This window comes from Eurosta solidaginis, chromosome 5, assembly GCF_040869045.1.
Source record: "Eurosta solidaginis isolate ZX-2024a chromosome 5, ASM4086904v1, whole genome shotgun sequence".
NCBI lineage: Eukaryota > Metazoa > Arthropoda > Insecta > Diptera > Tephritidae > Eurosta > Eurosta solidaginis.
In genome coordinates, this window is record NC_090323.1 from 239,961,954 (window position 1) to 239,982,473 (window position 20,520).

At 37.4% G+C, this 20,520-nt stretch overlaps 1 protein-coding gene across 1 annotated transcript in view; it reads left to right on the forward strand.

Annotated features, from left to right (window-relative positions):
• Window positions 1–20,520, forward strand: part of gry (trafficking protein particle complex subunit 11 gry) — a 218,104-nt gene that overhangs the window by 173,203 nt on the left and 24,381 nt on the right. Inside the window, exon 13 of the mRNA XM_067789058.1 lies at window positions 14,981–15,501. Within this exon, the coding sequence (XP_067645159.1) occupies window positions 14,981–15,501 (521 nt within the window). The remainder of the gene's footprint in view (window positions 1–14,980; window positions 15,502–20,520) is intronic.

Sequence of the window (20,520 nt, forward strand, 5' to 3'; positions counted from 1 at the left end):
AATGGCAACCCCACTCAAAAATGTCCCTATTGTAATGCGGAGTGAAATACTTTTCGTTTGATACCCATATCGGCATATCTCATAAATTTTTTTTTATTTCGAATAGGTGGCAACCCTAAATGGCAGCCTTACTCAAAAATGTCGCTATTGTAATGCGGAGTGAAATACCTTTCGTTTGATACCCATATCGGCATATCTCATGCAATTTTTTTTTTTTAATTTCGAATCGGTGGCAACCTTGTGAAACATTCTGAGTGGCAACACCTAGGTAGAAAGTCTTAAAACGTAATACATTATCTCTGTGCCAAATTTCATTTAAATCGATTGAGCCGTTCCCGAGATCGTTTGGCTATACAAACAAACAAGAATTGCTCGTTTAAAGTTATAAGATAAAATATCATTGTATTGAAATAAATAAAAATGAGTATTGAAGTCAAAGGTATTTGCTTCATTTTCAAAAAACTTTAGTGTTTTTAGCTTGTTGTGTTTTTTTATTTTGTTATTTAAAATTTCACCCCTGCCTTTATTAGTGTTTATTTGCACAAATATTTAAATTTCAGCTAAAGTTTTAGTTGGGTTCTTCACCGATCCTCACGTTGGGACACATACCTTATTATTAGTCGCAGTTTTAAGATTCTAAAGTGTTAATGTCGGCTGCCACTTTCTGCCCCTAACTATGTTTTGCGACAGTTTTCTGACGTCAACCTGATAAATTTCTGTCGTATGTCATATGTACTCACATGTAACATACGACATTATTTTATCCAGTCGACGATATGCATATGTAAACTTTTGTGTGTGTTTGTTGTTTTGTTATTGTTATATATGCAAGATCTATTAAAAACTTTAATTTCTTTATTTCATCCTATTAAACATTGTATTTGCGATAGACACATCTTACCACTTTTGCCCCCACATCTACTTACTTTTTGTATGAATGCGGTGAAATTGGGTGGTTGTGGGTCGGTATGAAGGTATCACCCGCATCAATTTTATTGAAAAACAATTCTCACATATTTGTAAAGCCGTGACCAAAGTTTCACGTTGATATCTCTACCGGAAGTATTTTTGGCCACAAACTCCATATAAGACCGACCACTGTGCATTGTACAGATATCAATTTCATAACACAATTCAACTGTGCAAACATATGTACATATACTCGTATATAAACAAACAATTCCTAGGAAATTTTCTTTTGAAAAAGTATAGCAAAATGTTTTGTCAAAACCACGTTTATTTCATTTCGCTGGTATATGCGTAAATTAATTCCGTTTGTTTAACTAATTAAAAATTTCCATTATAGTTATTAATTAAATAGGCTTATTAGGCTCCTATATCACCGAAAAATTTACACAAGCTATAGTTGATCGAGGCGGCCGCCGGGGTGTTATGGTAGCATGCTCTGCCTACCACCCCGAGGTTGCTGGGTTCAACTCCCGGGCAGAGTAACATCAAAAATGAAGAAAAAAGTTTTCTAATTAGAAAAAAGTTTTTCTAATCGGAGTCGCCTCTCGGAAGTGTTTAGCATACACTCCGAATGTATTTCTGCCATTAAAAGCTCATCATTAAAAACTCATCTGCCTTGCAGATGCCGTTCGGAGTCAGCTTAAAAGCATGTAGGTGTCGTCCCGCCAATTTGTAGAAAAAATTAAAACAAGCACGACGCAAATTGGAAGATAAGCTCGGCCTAAAATCTCTTCGGAGGTTATTGCGCCTTGCATTTATTTTTTATACTCAGTTGAGCAGAGCTCACAGAGTATATTAACTTTGATTGGATAACGGTTGGTTGTAGAGGTATAAAGAAATCGAGATAGATATAGAATTCCATATATCAAAATCATTAGTATCGAAAAAAATTTTATTGAGCCATGTCCGTCCGTCCGTCCGTCCGTCTGTCCGTTAACACGATAACTTGAGTACATATTGAGGTATCTTGATGAAATTTGGTATGTAGGTTCCTGGGCACTCATCTCAGATCGCTATTTGAACGATATCGGACTATAACCACGCCCACTTTTTCGATATCGAAAATTTCCAAAAATCGAAAAAGTGCGATAATTCATTACCAAAGACGGATAAAGCGATGAAACTTGGTAGGTTAGTTGAACTTATGACGCAGAATAGAAAATTAGTAAAATTTTGGACAATGGGCGTGGCACCGCCCACTTTTAAAAGAAGGTAATTTAAAATTTCTGCAAGCTGTAATTTGGCAGTCGTTGAATATATAATGATGAAATTTGGCAGGAACGTTACTCCTATTACTATATGTATGCTTAATAAAAATTAGCAAAATTGGAGAACGACCACGCCCACTTATAAAAAAAATTTTTTAAAGTCAAATTTTAACAAAAAATTTAATATCTTTACAGTATATAAGTAAATTATGTCAACATTCAACTCCAGTAATGATATGATGCAACAAAATGCAAAATAAAAGAAAATTGCAAAATGGGCGTGGCTTCGCCCTTTTTCATTTAATTTGTCTAGGATACTTTTAATGCCATAAGTCGAACAAAATTTACCAATCCTTGTGAAATTTGGTAGGGGCTTAGATTCTATTACGATAGCTGTTTTCTGTGAAAAAGGGCGAAATCGGTTGAAGCCACGCCCAGTTTTTATACACAGTCGACTGTCTGTCCTTCCGCTCGGCCGTTAACATGATAACTTGAGCAAAAATCGATATATCTTTACTAAACTCAGTTCACGTAATTATCTGAAATCCCTTTGTATTGGTATAAAAAATTGCCGAAATCCGACTATGACCACGCCCATTTTTTCGATATTGAAAATTACGAAAAATGAAAAAATGCCATAATTCTATACCAAATACGAAAAAAGGGATGAAACATGGTAATTGGATTGGTTTTTTGACGCAAAATATAACTTTAGAAAAAAACTTTGTATAAAGGGTGTGACCCCTACCGTATTAAATAGAAGAAAATGAAAAACTTCTGCAGGGCGAAATCAAAAGCCCTTGGAATCTTGGAAGGAATACTGTTCGTGGTATTACATATATAAATAAATTAGCGGTACCCGACAGATGATGGTCTGGGTCACCCTGGTCCACATTTTGGTCGATATCTCGAAAACGCCTTCACATATACAACTACCACCACTCCCTTTTAAAACCTTCATTAATACCTTTAATTTGATACCCATATCGTATAAACACATTCTAGAGTCAGCCCTGGTCCACCTTTATGGCGATATCCCTAAATGGCGTCCACCTATAGAACTGTGGCCCACTCCCTCTTAAAATACTCTTTAATAGCTTCCATTTGATACAAATGTCTTACGAACACATTCCAGGGTTACCCTAGCTTCATTCTCCTACATGGTGATTTTCCCTTATTTTGTCTCCATAGCTCTCAACTGAGTATGTAATGTTCGGTTACACCCAAACTTAGCATTCCTTACTTGTTTATTTTGTTTATAATGAACCGGGTGAAAACAAACACGATTTTTTGTTGTGTAGCCTTTACTTTAATTAAGTTGTATTGTTATTTAAAATTCCTGAAATTTGGACTGAAAGGTTTTTGCTTATTTTTTATTCACATTGCTCAATTTGGTATAAATAGCGCCCACAAAATTAATCTTGATGTAGTTTACACTTAAAAAGTGATGCAAAAGTTCTAAAATAAATGGATTCACGTAGGCTTTTCGCGATCGTCTTTGTCGTTCTAAGCTGCTTCTCAGCCAAAACGAATGCCGAGTTTCGTGTTGTAAATGGAGAATATATAAGAAGAGCAGAAAGCGCACATACTGTAGCAATACTTTTTCGTTCCGACTATAAATGCGGTGGTACCTTAATCTCTACGGATTCGGTGATTACAGATGCAAATTGCGTATACCAATACCGGCGGCGAACAGATCTCAACGTTATAGCTGGTGTAAACAATTTAATTGGAATAAACGATAATCGTCAAGAAAGCGCTGTGTGCGATATAAATTTTAATAATGGGTTTGAGGAAGGATTCGTATCTATAGCTGTTGTTAAAGTGAATCCTGGTTTTCAAATGGTGGAAAATTTTGTAATGCCTGCAGTGATTTGCCCTATCCATACCCCATTAGGACCGGGCAGGGATATGAAAGTTATTGGATGGGGTTCGGGAGATTTTCTCATAAGTGCTTGGATGCCTGTAGTAGAAAAGGGTGAATGCCAGAACCTTTATAAAACTGTGGCGCCATCGTTCGTTATACAAGACACAACCATTTGTGCTGGATGTGGCGGAAGTTGGCTAGATCGGAATTCTAGAGATGCTGGAGCAGGGGCATTTGTGGATGGAAAACTTTGTGCGGTAGCATCATTCTCTTTTGGTTTTAGCCCCGAAATTCCGAATTTATTTACAGATTTAACAGATGAAAATGTTAGATCATTAATAGTTGTCAATTAATAAATTCACTGTTGAGTGGAATATCACCCTTACTCGACAGAACACCCAATTTCGAAACATTTTGAGATTGGCCGTTTTCGAATTGAGATATGGTGACATTACATTCAACAGTCGATATTTCTTTTATATATTATGTATCATTTTATATATCATTTGTTTTACATATCATATACAAATAAATTGTTATGATTGAGAGCAAACCAATATTTTTGATTGTATGTAATGTACGTGGTACGTATGTAAATGCCTCAAATTCTGAGACCAAAGTTTGATCACTACTGTAAAGTTCCCTCGTGTATGAATAGATCATGAGATAAGAAGAAAATTGCGGAACAAATACTTTGAGGCACTGGAAAACTCCGTGTAAAACGGCTGATCCAACAAACTATATGGAAGTCAACGTAATCGGTTATTGAAGTCATAGAATAACGCCTTAGTCATAACGACACAATAGCCAACCAATAAGTTTTTGGTTTACACCCATACCCATAATCTATACATTTTTGCGCTGGCGAATTTATTCACATGTTGGAGATAATATATTTTTCGTTTCGAAATTTTTTACGTTTTCTATTTCATGAAGTTATCACATATTTTAAGTTAAGGCACCAATAACCGATGCCAGTATACATATGTATGTATATCTATGGTTAAGTGAAAATATGTTTACGGATTGGGCGTTATGAATATGGAAAGTTGTCCAGGGTCTTAAGGAGCTGTTGTTTTACCAAAATATGATTTTACTTTGGCAAAAGGTGTCGCTGGATATCGCACTGATTAAACTGTTTTGAAAACCCTCAGCAATCGAAGCCGCTATCCGAAGAGATGTAAGCCTAAAGTTCGCTTCCAATTTACGTTGTGCTTCTTTTAGTTTTTCCTACAAATCGGAAGGACGGGACCTCCATGTTTAATGCTGTCAGAAATACACTCTGAGTGTTTGTAAAACTACTTCCAAGGGGCGACCCCGCTTAGAAGAACTTGTTATACCATGCGTAGTATCACTTTGATTTGATAACGGTACAATCTGTACAACCAAGGTATAAAGGAATCGAGATAGATATAGACTTCCATATATCAAAATCATCAGTATCGAAAAAAAATTTGATTGAGCCATGTCCGTCCGTCTGTCCGTTAACACGATATCTTGAGTAAATATTGAGATATCTTCATCAAATTTGGTACACGAGCTTATCTTGGCCCAGCATAGATCGGTATTGAAAATTAGCGAAATCGGATGATAACTACGCCCACTTTTTATATATATAACATTTTGGAAAACACAAAAAACCTGATTATTTAGTAAATAATACACCTAGAATGTTGAAATTTGACGTGTGGACTGATATTAACACTCTTGGTAAAAATTTTAAACAATTTTTAAAATGGGCGTGGCACCGCCCACTTGTGATAAAATCAATTTTACTAATATTATTAATCCAAAATCAAAAATCGTTAAACCTATCGTAACAAAATTCGGCAGAGAGGTTGCCTTTACTACAAGGAATGCTTTGAAGAAAAATTAACGAAATCTGTTTATGACCACGCCTTTTATATAAAAGATTTTTAAAAGGAGCGTGGCACCACCCCTTTTATGACTAAGAAATTTTCTATGTTTCGGGAGCCATAACTCGAAGAAAAAATAATCGTAATAACACTGAGTACACAAATTTCTAGAAAAAAAGGACGAGATAGGTTAAAGACCACGCCCACTTTTATTTAAAAGATTTTTAAAAGTGTCGTAGACAAAATAAAAAATAATAAGCTATATATAGCCAAAAAAAAAGCTTTGTATCAATAGAATTTTACTTTCTAAATTGAATTATAACATTAAATTCGAAAACACTAAAATTTTTGAAAATGGGTGTGGCACCGCCCCTTTTTTGTCTAAGCAATTTTCAATGTTTCGGGAGCCAAACACAAACAACAACAGCATTTCAAGTGTACAGCTGGGTATGTAATGTTGGGTTTCACCCGAACTTAGACTTCCTAACTTGTTTTCTAATTGAAACAACGTTTTTTTTAGTTTATGATGTTGCCTTGCGCTGAACCTTAACGGAAGATCTTCAGTGTGTTTGGCGGAGCACGCTAGCACCATCCCAGCGAACACAGTGTCTAACGTTACAGAAATATTGTGATTTTACATTAAAACTACTTGATATTTGGTTATAACTCGATTAGAGAACAATTTAAGAAACACTGAAATGCGATGTTGTCACAGTTATCGATTATCGTAGGACATGATAGGGCGAAAGTTGTGCGAAAATATCGGTAGCTGCAAATCAGTAGTAAGAGAAAATGAATAAAAAGAGTAAGAGAAAATTAATAAAAAAAAGTTAAAAAGGGAAAGTGAGCAAAATTTGCCCAGCTTTTGCCAGAACTAGGCGAAAGTATCCAAAAGTTGAGATCGGTATCATTCGGAGCTTTATCGCTACTATATGCTACCCACCGATTCTCTAAGTAGATATATATACGTTACAGTTATTTTATTGCACGTGGTATCACAACTGACCTTCATGTTGTCCAAGTGAGCTCCCCTTATTAGGGCAGCTACCACCTAACCTAACCTAGGCTTTGAATTAATATTAGAAGCATTTGAAATATAAATTCATATCAAGTATATAAGCTTACAACCCATTAAAAATTTTGATAAGGGAAAGCAATGAAAATCGAATTGATTTGAAATAACTGCATTTAATTGCGCTTCAATTAAAAATTCACATTAGAAACCAATTTGAAATTGACGTTATAATTCGATTAGATTTATTTTAGAGAAATACGATTCGTCGTTCTCTAATATGAACGTTTGCTTGAATATAGCATACCTCTTAAAAATATTACCCTTCCTCTAACATCTTATATTCGGGATTCCCCCATACCGTGAGCAAAGATGTTAACACATCAAAAATTTCATTTGTGAAAAGTGCTAAAAGTGAAAGACTAAAATTTTACTACTTTTTCAGCCATTTCCCTTCCTTATACCTTTCCTTTCCTTTTACTCTTCATTTACACTCCCTTCTCCTCACTCACAAACGAAATCCCAATCTCACTCCCACTCTAATTTCTACTCCCGCTTTTATTCCCATGCTCTTCCACTTTCTCTATCTCTCTGACCTCAATTATTGTATACCCTTGCAAATAATTACTCCCACTTGTACTCCCACTTACATGCTTTCTACCGCTCCCACCTAAATTAGTAAACGAAATATAAAGAAAGCAAACAAACAATAATTATTTTGTCAAAAAAATAACGATCACAACTACGTAAGTAAGTTTTTAAAAATTTTACACCTACAGGCCACAATAGAGGCGGACGGTTGGCGCAAGGGTGCGCAAATGGCGGACGAGGCGATACATGTGTACACCGATGGTACCAAATAAGTGGAAGGAGTAGGGTCTGCGGTATACTGCGCTGATCCGGAAATAAGCAGATCCTACAGGCTGCCGGATTACTGTAGCGTTTTCCAAGCGGAAATATTAGCCGTAACCAAAGAAGTAGAAACCCTGGAAGACAATAGCTTAAGCTGCAACCGTGTTAACTTTTATATTGACAGTCAAGCAGCAATTAAGGCAATAATCTCGCATAGCGCAGCATCTAAATGCGTGTTAGAGTGTAAGCAGTCTCTGGAGAGAATCGGGACAGGGAGAAGCCTACATCTCTATTGGGTCCCAGGGCATAGGGGAATAGATGGGAATAAAAATCGGACGAACTAGCTAAAAAGGGCGCATCCCTTGAAGCTTGCTCTGTAGACGTCCCAATTAGATTGGGCGAGATTAAACGAAGGAGAGAGGTGTACATGATCGACGGAACGCGTGGGTAAAAAATGGCGGCCGCCGTGGTGTGGTGGTAGCGTGCTCCGCCATCCACACCGAAGATCATAGTTTCACGCACCGGAAAAAGCAACATCAAAATTTTAGAAACAAGTTCTTTCGATTCGAAGAAAATTTATCTAAGCGGGGTCGCCCCTCGGCAGGGTTTGGCAAGCTTTCCGAGTGTATTTCTGCCATGAAAAGCTGTCAGTGAAAAGTCATTTGCCTTGCAGATGCCGTTCGGAGTCGGCATAAAACAAGTAGGGCCCGCCCCGCTATTTTGTAAGAAAAATCAAGAGGAGCATGACGTATTATATTAAATTATTACAGCTTCAAAATCTATGTCGTCCATTTTGCAAACAAAAATAAACACAAACTTTTGCCGCAATTACCAAAATATGTCGTACTATGAAGCTCCGCTGCCGCTACGTGTCGCGAAGCGTAATGTGCGCCTACCTTAAGTGTGTATTGAAATATGGAAGACTGGCAACGTGCATGCACACTAGATACACGCACAACTCTCGTGCACACTACGAAGGAGTTTTGTGTTTCACTACGCAGGCAGTCAGGGAAAGAATTTTAGTTTAAATGGCGAAGGCTTGTTTGTTGGATACTGCAAACTGCACCAACTATCGCGGAATCAGCCTTCTTAAAATCGGATATAAGGTCCTGTCAAATGTACTAAGCACATCGTGCATCGGTTGATTCGACCTCATCAGTGCGGCTTCAGACCTGCAAATATACCACCTACCAGATTTTCACTATGCCCTAGAAAAAAGAATTGACACTACATTGACATTACGGAAAGAAGCTGCCTATATGCCGCTACCTCTGAATTTGGTTTCGCTGCAAAACTTATACGACTGGACAAAATGACATGTAACACCACCAACTGAGTCAAAATTGGGAAGGACCTCTCCGAGCCGGCGAAACAAAGCGATCAAAATACAGCGGCTGCGCTGGCTAGGTCATGTTATGCGAATGAAAAAAAGTATTCTTACCGGAACCCGCTTGTAGAAGCAGGGGATGAGGGCGGCTCCCACTTATCTGGAAGGATGAGGTGGAAAACGATTTAAGTTCCATTGTTGCTACCAAATGGCGCCAGTTTGCCCCAACCAAAAAGCGATTAGCACACATTGTTGCACGGCCCTAGCTGCACATAGGGGTATTTAACTGAAGAAGCTGGCCAAAAGTCGAAAATACAAAATTTAATATAAAGGTTATCTGAATAGTTTGTATGCATATGCGAATGAATGAATGAATGAATGAAAACCCCCCTTCATCATACTGGACAATATTTTATCCAAGGTATCTTCGTATCGCCTGCCACGAAAGTTGAAACTTGTACGTTGTGAGAGTAATTTTTTTTTCTTGTGACAAAAAAATTCAGACTCATACTTTTTTTCTATAAAAGAATTGTGTTTAGTGCGATTTAACAAAGCTGTCATTGATTCACAAAAGGAAATATATAATTTATTTCAAGACGTATTTTGATATTAGAGAAAAATTACAAAGTTAACAAACGGTGATGGTTACTAGGACATGTTTCTGAATTTCACTTCTTCATCATCTAGCTTTTTGGGGAGCTGTGTATTGCACTCGAAATCTCCAACATTCGTACTTTATTCTAGTGTAAAGGCAGACGCCTTTATCCATTCAGCCATATGAATGCGCCGCTGATCGCTTTGCAATTGATCTCTAGGTGTTGCCCTTTTGTTGATATTCCTTTATATACCATTTAGTATGTACCTACCTCTATATGCTTTTTAATCCTAATTGTGTGGAATAATTATAGGCGCGCTGCAAGAGCTTACTAACATTGGGTTTATAGCATTGATTTTAAAAGCAGTACTTCCGCCTATTATATCAATATTATTATCTGTATTTAATTTGCGAGACATGCTCATATTGCTTTATAGAATACTTTCTGTTATTGATATTAGAGAAAAACAAGTAAAGGTGTCTAAGTTCGGGTGTAACCGAACATTATATACTCAGCGTGAGCTTCAGTTGTACATTTCATTTCAGATAAAATACTTTTCTACATAACAAGTGGCACCCACCGCCCGTTAAAAAAAAAATGTCTCCCCATTTCCTCTTACAGTAAAACTTGATAAGTGAAATATCATTGATTCAAAACTATTTCTTGCTAAGTTATAGCTTATTATTCTAGTCTACAACCCTTTCAAACTTATTTTATATCTAATTTGCCGTGGTCTTTAACCGATCCCGTCCATTTTTACTAGAAATTGTTTTTGCAATAAGGAAAATGTGTGTACAGAATTTTTCTTCGAGTTACGGGTCCCGAAACATAGAAAATTGCTTAGACATAAAAGGGGCGGTGCCACGCCCAATTTTTTAAATTTGATTTTTTCCATTGATATAAATCTCTTTTTTTACAAAGATATAGCTTATTTTATTCGTCCACGACCCATTTAAAAATCTTTTATATAAAAGTGGGCGTGGTCCTTAACCGATTTCGTTAATTTTTCTTCAAAGCATTCTTTATAGTAAATGCGAGCGCTTTGCCGTAATTTGTTACGATAGGTTTAACGGTTTTTGATTTATGATTAATAATATTTGTAAAATTGATTTTATCACAAGTGGGCAGCGCCACGCCCATTTTACAAAAATTTTTATCAAGAGTCTCAGTATCAGCCCCCTTGTCAAATTTCAACATTCTAGGTGTATTATTTACTAAATTATCAGGTTTTTTGTGTTTTCCATAATTTTATATATATAAAAAGTGGGCGTGGTTATCATCCGATTTCACTCATTTTCAATACTGGTCTATTCTGGGTGCAGATAAGCTAGTGTACCAAATTTGGTGAAGATATGTCAATATTTACTCTAAGTTATCGTGCTAACTGACGGACATGGTTCAATCAAATTTTTTTTCGACGCTTTATACCTCTACAACCAACCGTTATCCAATGAAAGTGAATATACTCTGTATGTAAAGCACGCTGAGTATAATTACAAAGTTTGCAAACGGCAATGGTTACTAGGACATTTTTCTGAATTTCACTTCTTCATCAGCTAGCTGATTCCAAAATTTTGATTCGTATGCAAATGTATATTTTTATAAGCTGAACTTTTTTTATAAATAAGAGCGCAGTCGAATTAAGCTGGGTTTCATATACATTTTACTTAATATAACTTAAAAAACATTAACCGCCCTTTTCCGCCTTCCTTTTAAATGTGTTTGAAAATACACTGAAAGAATTTAGAGAAATTCCGCTTATTTGAAACCTTCTGCTAACGTTCGAATCGCTAAGCTGTTGAATAAAGCGCTCCACTATTTAGTATTACAAACTGGCCTTTATTAGACTACTTTGAGAGTAGTACTTCACAATTATACTTCACAACCAATAGCGTGTTTAAATCAAAACTGATTACTGACTACTCAGCTTGTGCTGCTTTTATACTCTTTGTTGCCTTGCCCGCATATTTCTCCAAATAACCGATGATGATGACATGCGTTTGTAAGTATCTCTCCGCTGCCCTGTATGTATGTGTTGCTTTGTTTACGTACATACTGCTTAGTATCAGATTAGGGATGCTAGTATCACTTAGTGATGGTAATATTCGTCACAATACACATATGATGAATTTCATAGCAAAACCAATAAAAAAATGCGGTCATCAATAGGAATGACGGGAAGCCGTATTCAATATTATTCTGGAATGCAAACTTAAAGCGAAAGAAAAGAAAATGAAGTTTCTGGAAGAAAAACTTGTGAATATTACAAAGTGTTCCGAAATGTCTTTGCTTCGTCAAAGTTTAAAATCGTTCTATATCCAACGGAATGGATATCAGCAGATTACAAGAAGGATCGTTTTCGGATAAAAAAAGTAAAATGGCTCCAGCAAACAATAGTTCTACGCTCTGGGATGACTCCGAAATCCAAATATTGAATTCAATGAATCTAGCGAAAAAACTAAAAGGCAAAAGACAGAGCATGTGGGAAGGGAAGTACCTCACGACGCATTGACATAGGCAGCAAGTATGGGCGAGAGGGCAGCAGGGCACAACGACTTGTCAAAGCTCATCAAGGAAGCATCGATGACACCGACAAGAGAGTATAAAAAATGCAGCCACTACAAACAATTACGCTGTGAAGCTATCCACGAAAGAAGCTTTGACGAAATTCGTTGAAGCTAGCCTAACACGTAAGCGAGAAACGAGCACTTCCGCCAATACAGACACAATTTTTCAAAAAAATTTTCAAGAAAGGATGTAATGAATCGTCTATTGCTAACTTCAGATGTGCTAACGAGCTTAAACAGAGATATTTATAGACATAATGGAAAAAACCTTTCTGTGGAAGCTGTCGAGCTTCCGGGAATAGTTTTTCTGAGATGATGACGAATATGATTCAGAATACATTGAGTGACATAAATAAAGAATTTTCTTAAAAAAACATATATTCATATAAATATGTACCTACCACATTAAAGTCATGCTAGATTCCATATTATAAGTTCAAAACATGTTTAATTATTTATATTTGACACAGGGTCGTTAAAAAAGGGGTTAAAAACAAGTAAGTTTGGGTGTAACCGAACATTACATACTCAGCTGAGAGCTTTGGATACAAAATAAGGGAAAATCACCAAGTATGAAAATGAACCTAGGGTAACCCTGGAATGTGTTTGTATGACATGGGTATCAAATGAAAGGTGTTAATGAGTATTTTAAAAGGGAGTGAGCCCTAGTTCTATAGGTGGGCGTCTTTTCGAGATATCGCCATAAAAGTTGACCAGGGGTGATCTATAATGTGTTTGTACGATATGGGTATCAAATTAAATGTATTAATGAGGGTTTTAAAAGGGTTTACTTGTATATGTAAAGGCGTTTTCGAGATATCAACCAAAATGTGGACCAGGGTGACCCAGAACATCATCAATCGGGTGCCGCTAATTTATTTCCATGATTCCAAGGGCTTTTGTTTCGCCCTGCAGAACTTTTTCATTTTCTTCTACTTATAATATGGTAGGTGTCACACCTATTTTACAAAGTTTTTTCTAATGATATATTTTGCGTCAAAAAACCAATCCAATCACCATGTTTCATCCCTTTTTTCGTATTTGGTATAGAATTATGGCATTTTTTCCATTTTTCGAAATTTTCGATATCGAAAAAGTGGACATGGTCATAGTCGGATTTCGCCCATTTTTAATACCAAGATAAGGTGAGTTCAGGTCAGTACGTGAACTAAGTTTAGTAAAGATATATCGATTTTTGCTCAAGTTATCGTGTTAAGGGCCGAGCGGAAGGACGGACGGTGGACTGTGTATAAAAACTGGACGTGGCTTCCACCGATTTCGCCCATTTTAACAGAAAACAGTTATCGTCATAGAAGCTATGCTCTTACCAAATTTCACAAGGATTGGTAAATTTTTGTTCGACTTATGGCTTTAAAAGTATTCTAGACAAATTAAATGAAAAAGGGCGGAGCCACGCCCATTTTGAAATTTTCTTTTATTGTTGTATTTTGTTGCACCATATCATTACAGGAGTTGAATGTTCACATAATTTACTTATAGATATACTGTAAGGATATTAAATTTTTTGTTAAAATTTGACTTAAATTTTTTTTTTTAAGTCGACGTCATCCGATTTTGTTAATTTATTTATCACACATATAGTAATAAGAGTAACGTTCCTGACAAATTTCATCAGGATACCTTCAACGACTGCCAAATTACAGCTTGCAAAACTTTTAAATTACCTTCTTTTAAAAGTGGGCGGTGCCACGCCCATTGTCCAAAATTTTGCTAATTTTCTATTCAGCGTCATAAGGTCAACCCACCTACCAAGTTGCATTGCTTTATCAGTCTTAGGTAATGAATTATCGCACTTTTTCGGTTTTTCGAAATGTTCGATATCGAAAAAGTAGGCGTGGTTATAGTCCGATTTCGTTGATTTTAAATAGCGATCTGAGATGAGTGCCCAGGAAATTACATACCAAATTTTATTAAGATACCTCAAAATTTACTCAAGTTATCGTGTTTACGTGTGGCGGCCACCGTGGTGTGATGGTAGCGTGCTCCGCCTATCATGCCGTATGCCCTGGGTTCAACTCCCGGGCAAAGCAACATCAAAATTTTAGAAATAAGATTTTTCAATTAGAAGAAAATTTTTCTAAGCGGGGTCGCCCCTCGGCAGTGTCTGGCAAGCGCTCCGATTGTATTTCTGCCATGAAAAGCTCTCAGTGAAAACTCATCTGCCTTGCAGATGCCGTTCGGAGTCGGCATAAAACATGTAGGTCCCGTCCGGCCAATTTGTAGGGAAAAATCAAGAGGAGCACGACGCAAATTGGAAGAGAAGCTCGGCCTTAGATCTCTTCGGAGGTTATCGCGCCTTACATTTATTTTTTTTTTTTTTTTTTTTATCGTGTTTACTGACAGACGGACGGACATGGCTAAATTAATTTCTTTTTTCGCCTAGATCATTTTGATATATAGAAGTATATATCTATCTCCATTGGTTTATGCCGTTACGGGATATCGTTATGCGAACAAAATTAATATACTCTGTGAGCTCTGCTCAGCTGAGTATAATAAGCTGCCGAAAAAGTGAGGTTATGTGGTTGACACCACCTTTATTATTGCATTATGGTCAAAAGTTCATATTGTGTGTTTCGAAATATTTTCATTGATTTTTTATCTGAAAAAAAAAAGAATTGAAAAACAATCATTTCCGGTCTCTGATTTATATGTCTGCACACATTTTACTAAAGCATTGTTCCTGTTTCTTTTCTCATTTTCAGTATTTCTAACTACGGACCTATCGCCAGGACGACAAAAAATGCATTCGCAATTACAAATTGACACTGGCGAGTTGTCCATGCAAAGGTCGTGCTCCGTTCTTTATTACATATTCAGTTTGGTGGAAGCGCCAATAATGCTTCAACAAAAAACTTCCTATGTCATTGATATCATGCGACCGAAAGTCACGACCACTATGATACAAATTGATGGTGGTACAGCTGGTAGCGTCGAAAATTCGCCTGAAAATGTACGCAATTTTGTGCCACCTACGGATGTGAAGCCACTTACAATTACGCCACCAGTGCAAATTGAGTTCCTCGACGAAAGCCGATTGCGAAAGACTCGCGAGGATATTATCAATATAAAATGTGATTTAGAATTTCGCTTTTCAGCTCGTTTTTACACGCTTAGCAAACGACCGCTGACGAAAGTTTATCGAGGTGAAAATTTTTTACTACGCGCAAATATCGAAGTTCGTTCACCAGTGGACATTGATATAGTCGAAACTTATTTCATTTGTGTGAGTAAATCTATTTAATTCAAATGCTTTGTTGACGCTCCTTACACAACCGGGGGAACTTCTAAAATAGTTAAGCATTTAGAGTATTTGCTAAAGACAAGTTTTCCGAACTCTTGCCACTTTGGGATATGTTTGAATACATAAACTGAGGAAAAAATAAGGTTATTTATATCATTTTGCACGATTTTTTCTCAATTCAACGGATCTCTTATCCGAGATCCCACCAATAATGAAATGTCTGATGATTACCACCTTAAGAACGGCTAAATATCGTTTTAGCCGCAGCCTTCTACATACATTACTGCACCAATCTATTATTAGCAATTAATCCGTTGCAACTTTGATAGAATCTAGAAGCTCCAGAACCTTCTCCCCTCTCTTTCGAACTTGGAAGTCTCGTCTAGTTACCTCACCGGGTTTCTAATTTTCCTATATGTCAAAATAAATTCTACTTATTTTCTTTTGGTCCCTGCCTGGCGTTTATGTAAATGTGATAAAGACACTCCAATACCAGAATCTTACTACCGCAAATGTCTCCGATACTATTTAATTTAACGAACCTTCCAAGTCTTATCACTCCGTCCTTACGGAAAATACTAGATGTTCAAAAACTGCGATACTGCTAATTATATTTTGTACTTAACAACACCTTAAATCGTTTTCCACAATGTTTAAAAAGGAAAACGCATAGACTTAGAGCAAACCGATAGTGGCGCGAATATCCCGTTTCACAATCCATTTTATACCTCGCACAGTAAATTAAATACAGTCACAACTCAAAAAATCTGAAATGTTCAGGAGAGGCAAAAAACTGTTTTTTCAAACATTTTTGCGATTTAATATTCAAATTGAGTTCCCCAGTAAAGATAACCATCTTAGAAAATGATTTAGCGTAAGATATTTTAGTTCTGTGCCCTTATTTATACAATAAAAGGTAATTTGGACTTGTGACTCTTTAGTTGACATTTTTTTGTGAACTGGTGTGTATTATGTCCAATTGTGATTCTTTAAGTGAAAAAATGTTTTGAGTTTCTCTCAAAGTCTTCTTTTTCCAGCTAAATAGAAACATAACAAGTAAGGAAGGCTAAGTTCGGGTGTAACCGAACATTTCATACTCAGCTGAGAGCTATGGAGACAAAATAAGGGAAATCACCATGTAGCAAAATGAACCTAGGGTAACCCTGGAATATGTTTGTATGAAATGTGTATCAAATGCAAGGTATTAAAGAGTATTTTAAGAGGGAGTGGGCCATAGTTCTATAGGTGGACACCATTTAGGGATATCGCCATAAAGGTGGACCAGGGCTGACTCTAGAATTTGTTTGTACGATATGGGTATCAAATTAAAGGTGTTAATGAGTATTTTAAAAGGGAGTGAGCCTTAGTTCTATAGGTGGACGCCTTTTCCAGATATCGCCATAAAGGTGGACCAGGGGTGATTCTAGAATGCGTTTGTACAATATGGGTATCAAACGAAAGGTGTTAATGAGTATTTTAAACGGGAGTGGGCCTTAGTTCTGTAGGTGCACGCCTTTTCGATATATCGCCATAAAGATGGACCAGGGGTGACTCTAGAATGCGTTTGTACAATATGAGTATCAAACGAAAGGTGTTAATGAGCATTTTAAAAGGGCGTGGGGCTTAGTTCTATAGGTGGCCACCTTTTCGAGATATCGCCATAAAGGTGGACCAGGGGTGACTCTAGAATGCGTTTCTACAATATGAGTTTTAAACGAAAGGTATTAATGAGTATTTTAAAAGGGAGTGGGCCTTAGTTCTATAGGTGGACGCCTTTTCGAGATATCGCCATAAAGGTGGACCAGGGGTGATTCTAGAATGCGTTTGTACAATATGGGTATTAAACGAAAGGTGTTAATGAGCATTTTAAAAGGGCGTGGGGCTTAGTTCTATAGGTGGACGCCTTTTCGAGATATCGCCATAAAGGTGGACCAGGGGTGACTCTAGAATGCGTTTGTACAATATGAGTTTTAAACGAAAGGTATTAATGAGCATTTTAAAAGGGAGTGGGCCTTAGTTCTATAGTTGGACGCCTTTTCGAGATATCGCCATAAAGGTGGACCAGGGGTGATTCTAGAATGCGTTTGTACAATATGGGTATCAAACGAAAGGTGTTAATGAGCATTTTAAAAGGGCGTGGGGCTTAGTTCTATAGGTGGCCACCTTTTCGAGATATCGCCATAAAGGTGGACCAGGGGTGACTCTAGAAGGCGTTTGTACAATATGAGTTTTAAACGAAAGGTATTAATGAGCATTTTAAAAGGGCGTGGGGCTTAGTTCTATGGGTTGGCGCCTTTTCGAGATATCGCCATAAAGGTAGACCAGGGGTGATTCTAGAATGCGTTTGTACAATATGGGTATCAAATGAAAGGTGTTAATGAGTATTTTAAAAGGGAGTGGGCCTTAGTTCTATAGGTGGACGCCTTTTCGAGATATCGCCATAAAAGTGGACCAGGGGTGATTCTAGAATGCGTTTGTACAATATGGGTATCAAACGAAAGATATTAATGAGCATTTTAAAAGGGCGTGGAGCTTAGTTTTATAGGTGGACGCCTTTTCGGGATATCGCCATAAAGGTGGACCAGGGGTGATCCTAGAATGCGTTTGTACAATATGGGTATCAAACGAAAGGTGTTAATAAGTATTTTAAAAGGGAGTGGGCCTTAGTTCTATAGGTGGACGCCTTTTCGAGATATCGCCATAAAGATGGACCAGGGTGACTCTAGTATTTGTTTGTACTATATGGGTATCAAATTGAAGGTATTAATGAGGGTTTTAAAAGCGAGTGGTGGTAGTTGTATATGTGAAGGCGTTTTCCAGATATCGACCAAAATGTGGAATAGGGTGACCCAGAACATCATCTGTTGGATACCGCTAATTTATTTATATATGTAATACCACGAACAGTATTCCTGCCAAGATTCGAAAGGCTTTTGATTTCGCCCTGCAGAACTTTTTCATTTCATTCTACTTAATATGGTAGGTGTCACACCCATTTTACAAAGTTTTTTTCTAAAGTTATATTTTGCGTCAATAAACCAATCCAATTACCATGTTTCATCCCTTTTTTCGTATTTGGTATAGAATTATGGCATTTTTTCGTAATTTTCGATATCGAAAAAGTGGGCGTGGTCATAGTCGGATTTCGGCCATTTTTTACACCAATACAAAGTGAGTTCAGATAAGCACTGAGTTTAGTAAAGATATATCGATTTTTGCTCAAGTTATCGTGTTAACGGCCGAGCGGAAGGACAGACGGCCGACTGTGTATTAAAACTGGGCGTGGCTTCAACCGATTTCGCCCTTTTTCACAGAAATAAGTTATCGTCCTAGAATCTAAGCCCCTACCAAATTTCACAAGGGTTGGTAAATTTTTGTTCGACTTATGGGATTAAAAGTATGCTAGACAAATTAAATGAAAAGGGGCGGAGCCACGCCCATTTTTAAATTTTCTTTTATTTTTTGTATTTTGTTACACCATATCATTACTGGAGTTGAATGTTGACATAATTTATTTATATGCTATAAAGATATTAAATTTTTTGTTAAAATTTGAATTAAAAAAAAATTTTTTTTAAAGTGGGCGAGGTCGTTCTCCGATTTTGCTAATTTTTATCAAGCATACATACTGTAATAGGAGTAACGTTCCTGCCAAATTTCATCATGATATCTTCAACGAATGCCAAATTACGCTTTTCACTGTGAATTAAATTATTCTATTAATAACTTAAATTTTATTATAATTTTATTATGAGGTGATTAACTACAAATGATTGTTTGACCGTCTACTACTGTTATATAAACTCTTTTTAATTAAAATTATTTTCTATTTTATAGTTCGGTTAGCTATAAAAGCGTGTTTTTTTCAGTTTTTTTAAACTATTTTTTATTTTTAATTTTTTAGTTCAAGTAATTTTTAAAGTTTTAGTCGAGAGTGGTGAAACCTCGAAAAGCCAGCGGTCCATGGATGAATCCAACCCCACGGCACCGAAAAGGGCCAAGTCGCAGGGAGGCTGGACGCGGTCTTTCGCCGAAATTGTCGGCAGATCATTGGCATTATAGACGAGAGCAGCGAAGATGGCAGGATCCCGAAACAACAGTGGATGTGGATCGAGGCCGCGCTCGCTACGGTGGCCGTTAAGGTTAAGATAGACAACCCTGGTCCACCGCCATCTTACACCGATGCAGGGTGGTTCCAGGGCAATGTCAAAATTGCCTGTGACGACGCTAGGTCGGTAAACCTCTATAGGGTCGCCGTCACGCTGATAGCGGTGGTATATCCGGACGCGCGCCTCAAGGTAGTGGAGGTGCGTGATATCCCCTCACGACCAAGGGCTAGAGTCTAGGTTCCAGTGACGCCAACGGACCCAGCTGACAGGAGCTGCTCCAGGAGTACAACCCGCCACAGGTTTGGAAGTCAACCCGGATAAAACCGAGCTTGTCCTCTTCACGAGGAGGTACAAATCTTACATCAAATCTTACACCGCCAAGAATTGGGGGTACGTACTTAGTGTTTAGCGATCAAGTCAAGTATTTGGGAGTCATTCTGGATAGGAAGCTATTATGGAGTGACCATATAGTGGAGCGATCCAAGAAGGCAGCAGCAGAGCTGTTCAGCTACAAGAGGGCAATTGGCACCTCCTGGGGATTCTCCCCTAAGGTCACCTACTGGATTTACACAGCCATTGCGCGCCCGATTCTTCTTTATGGTGCCTAGGTCTGGTGGCCTGCAGTAGCTAAAAGTGCCTATCTTAAAATGCTTCAAAAGGTGCAACGGAGTTCGGAACTCTGTGTTACCGGGGCTCTCGGCTCCACTTCAGATTCCGTTACATACATACATGGATACACAGATACAGGCCAAGCTAACAAAAGCGTGTTAAAAAGGGCTCCAGTATGCTCTTTCGTAGATGTGCCATGCATCCCCTTCTATCATTGATAAAGGAATGCGTTCTTCGCATTATGTGCAATGTTTCAAATCTATGGCCATTTGGGTGGTTATAA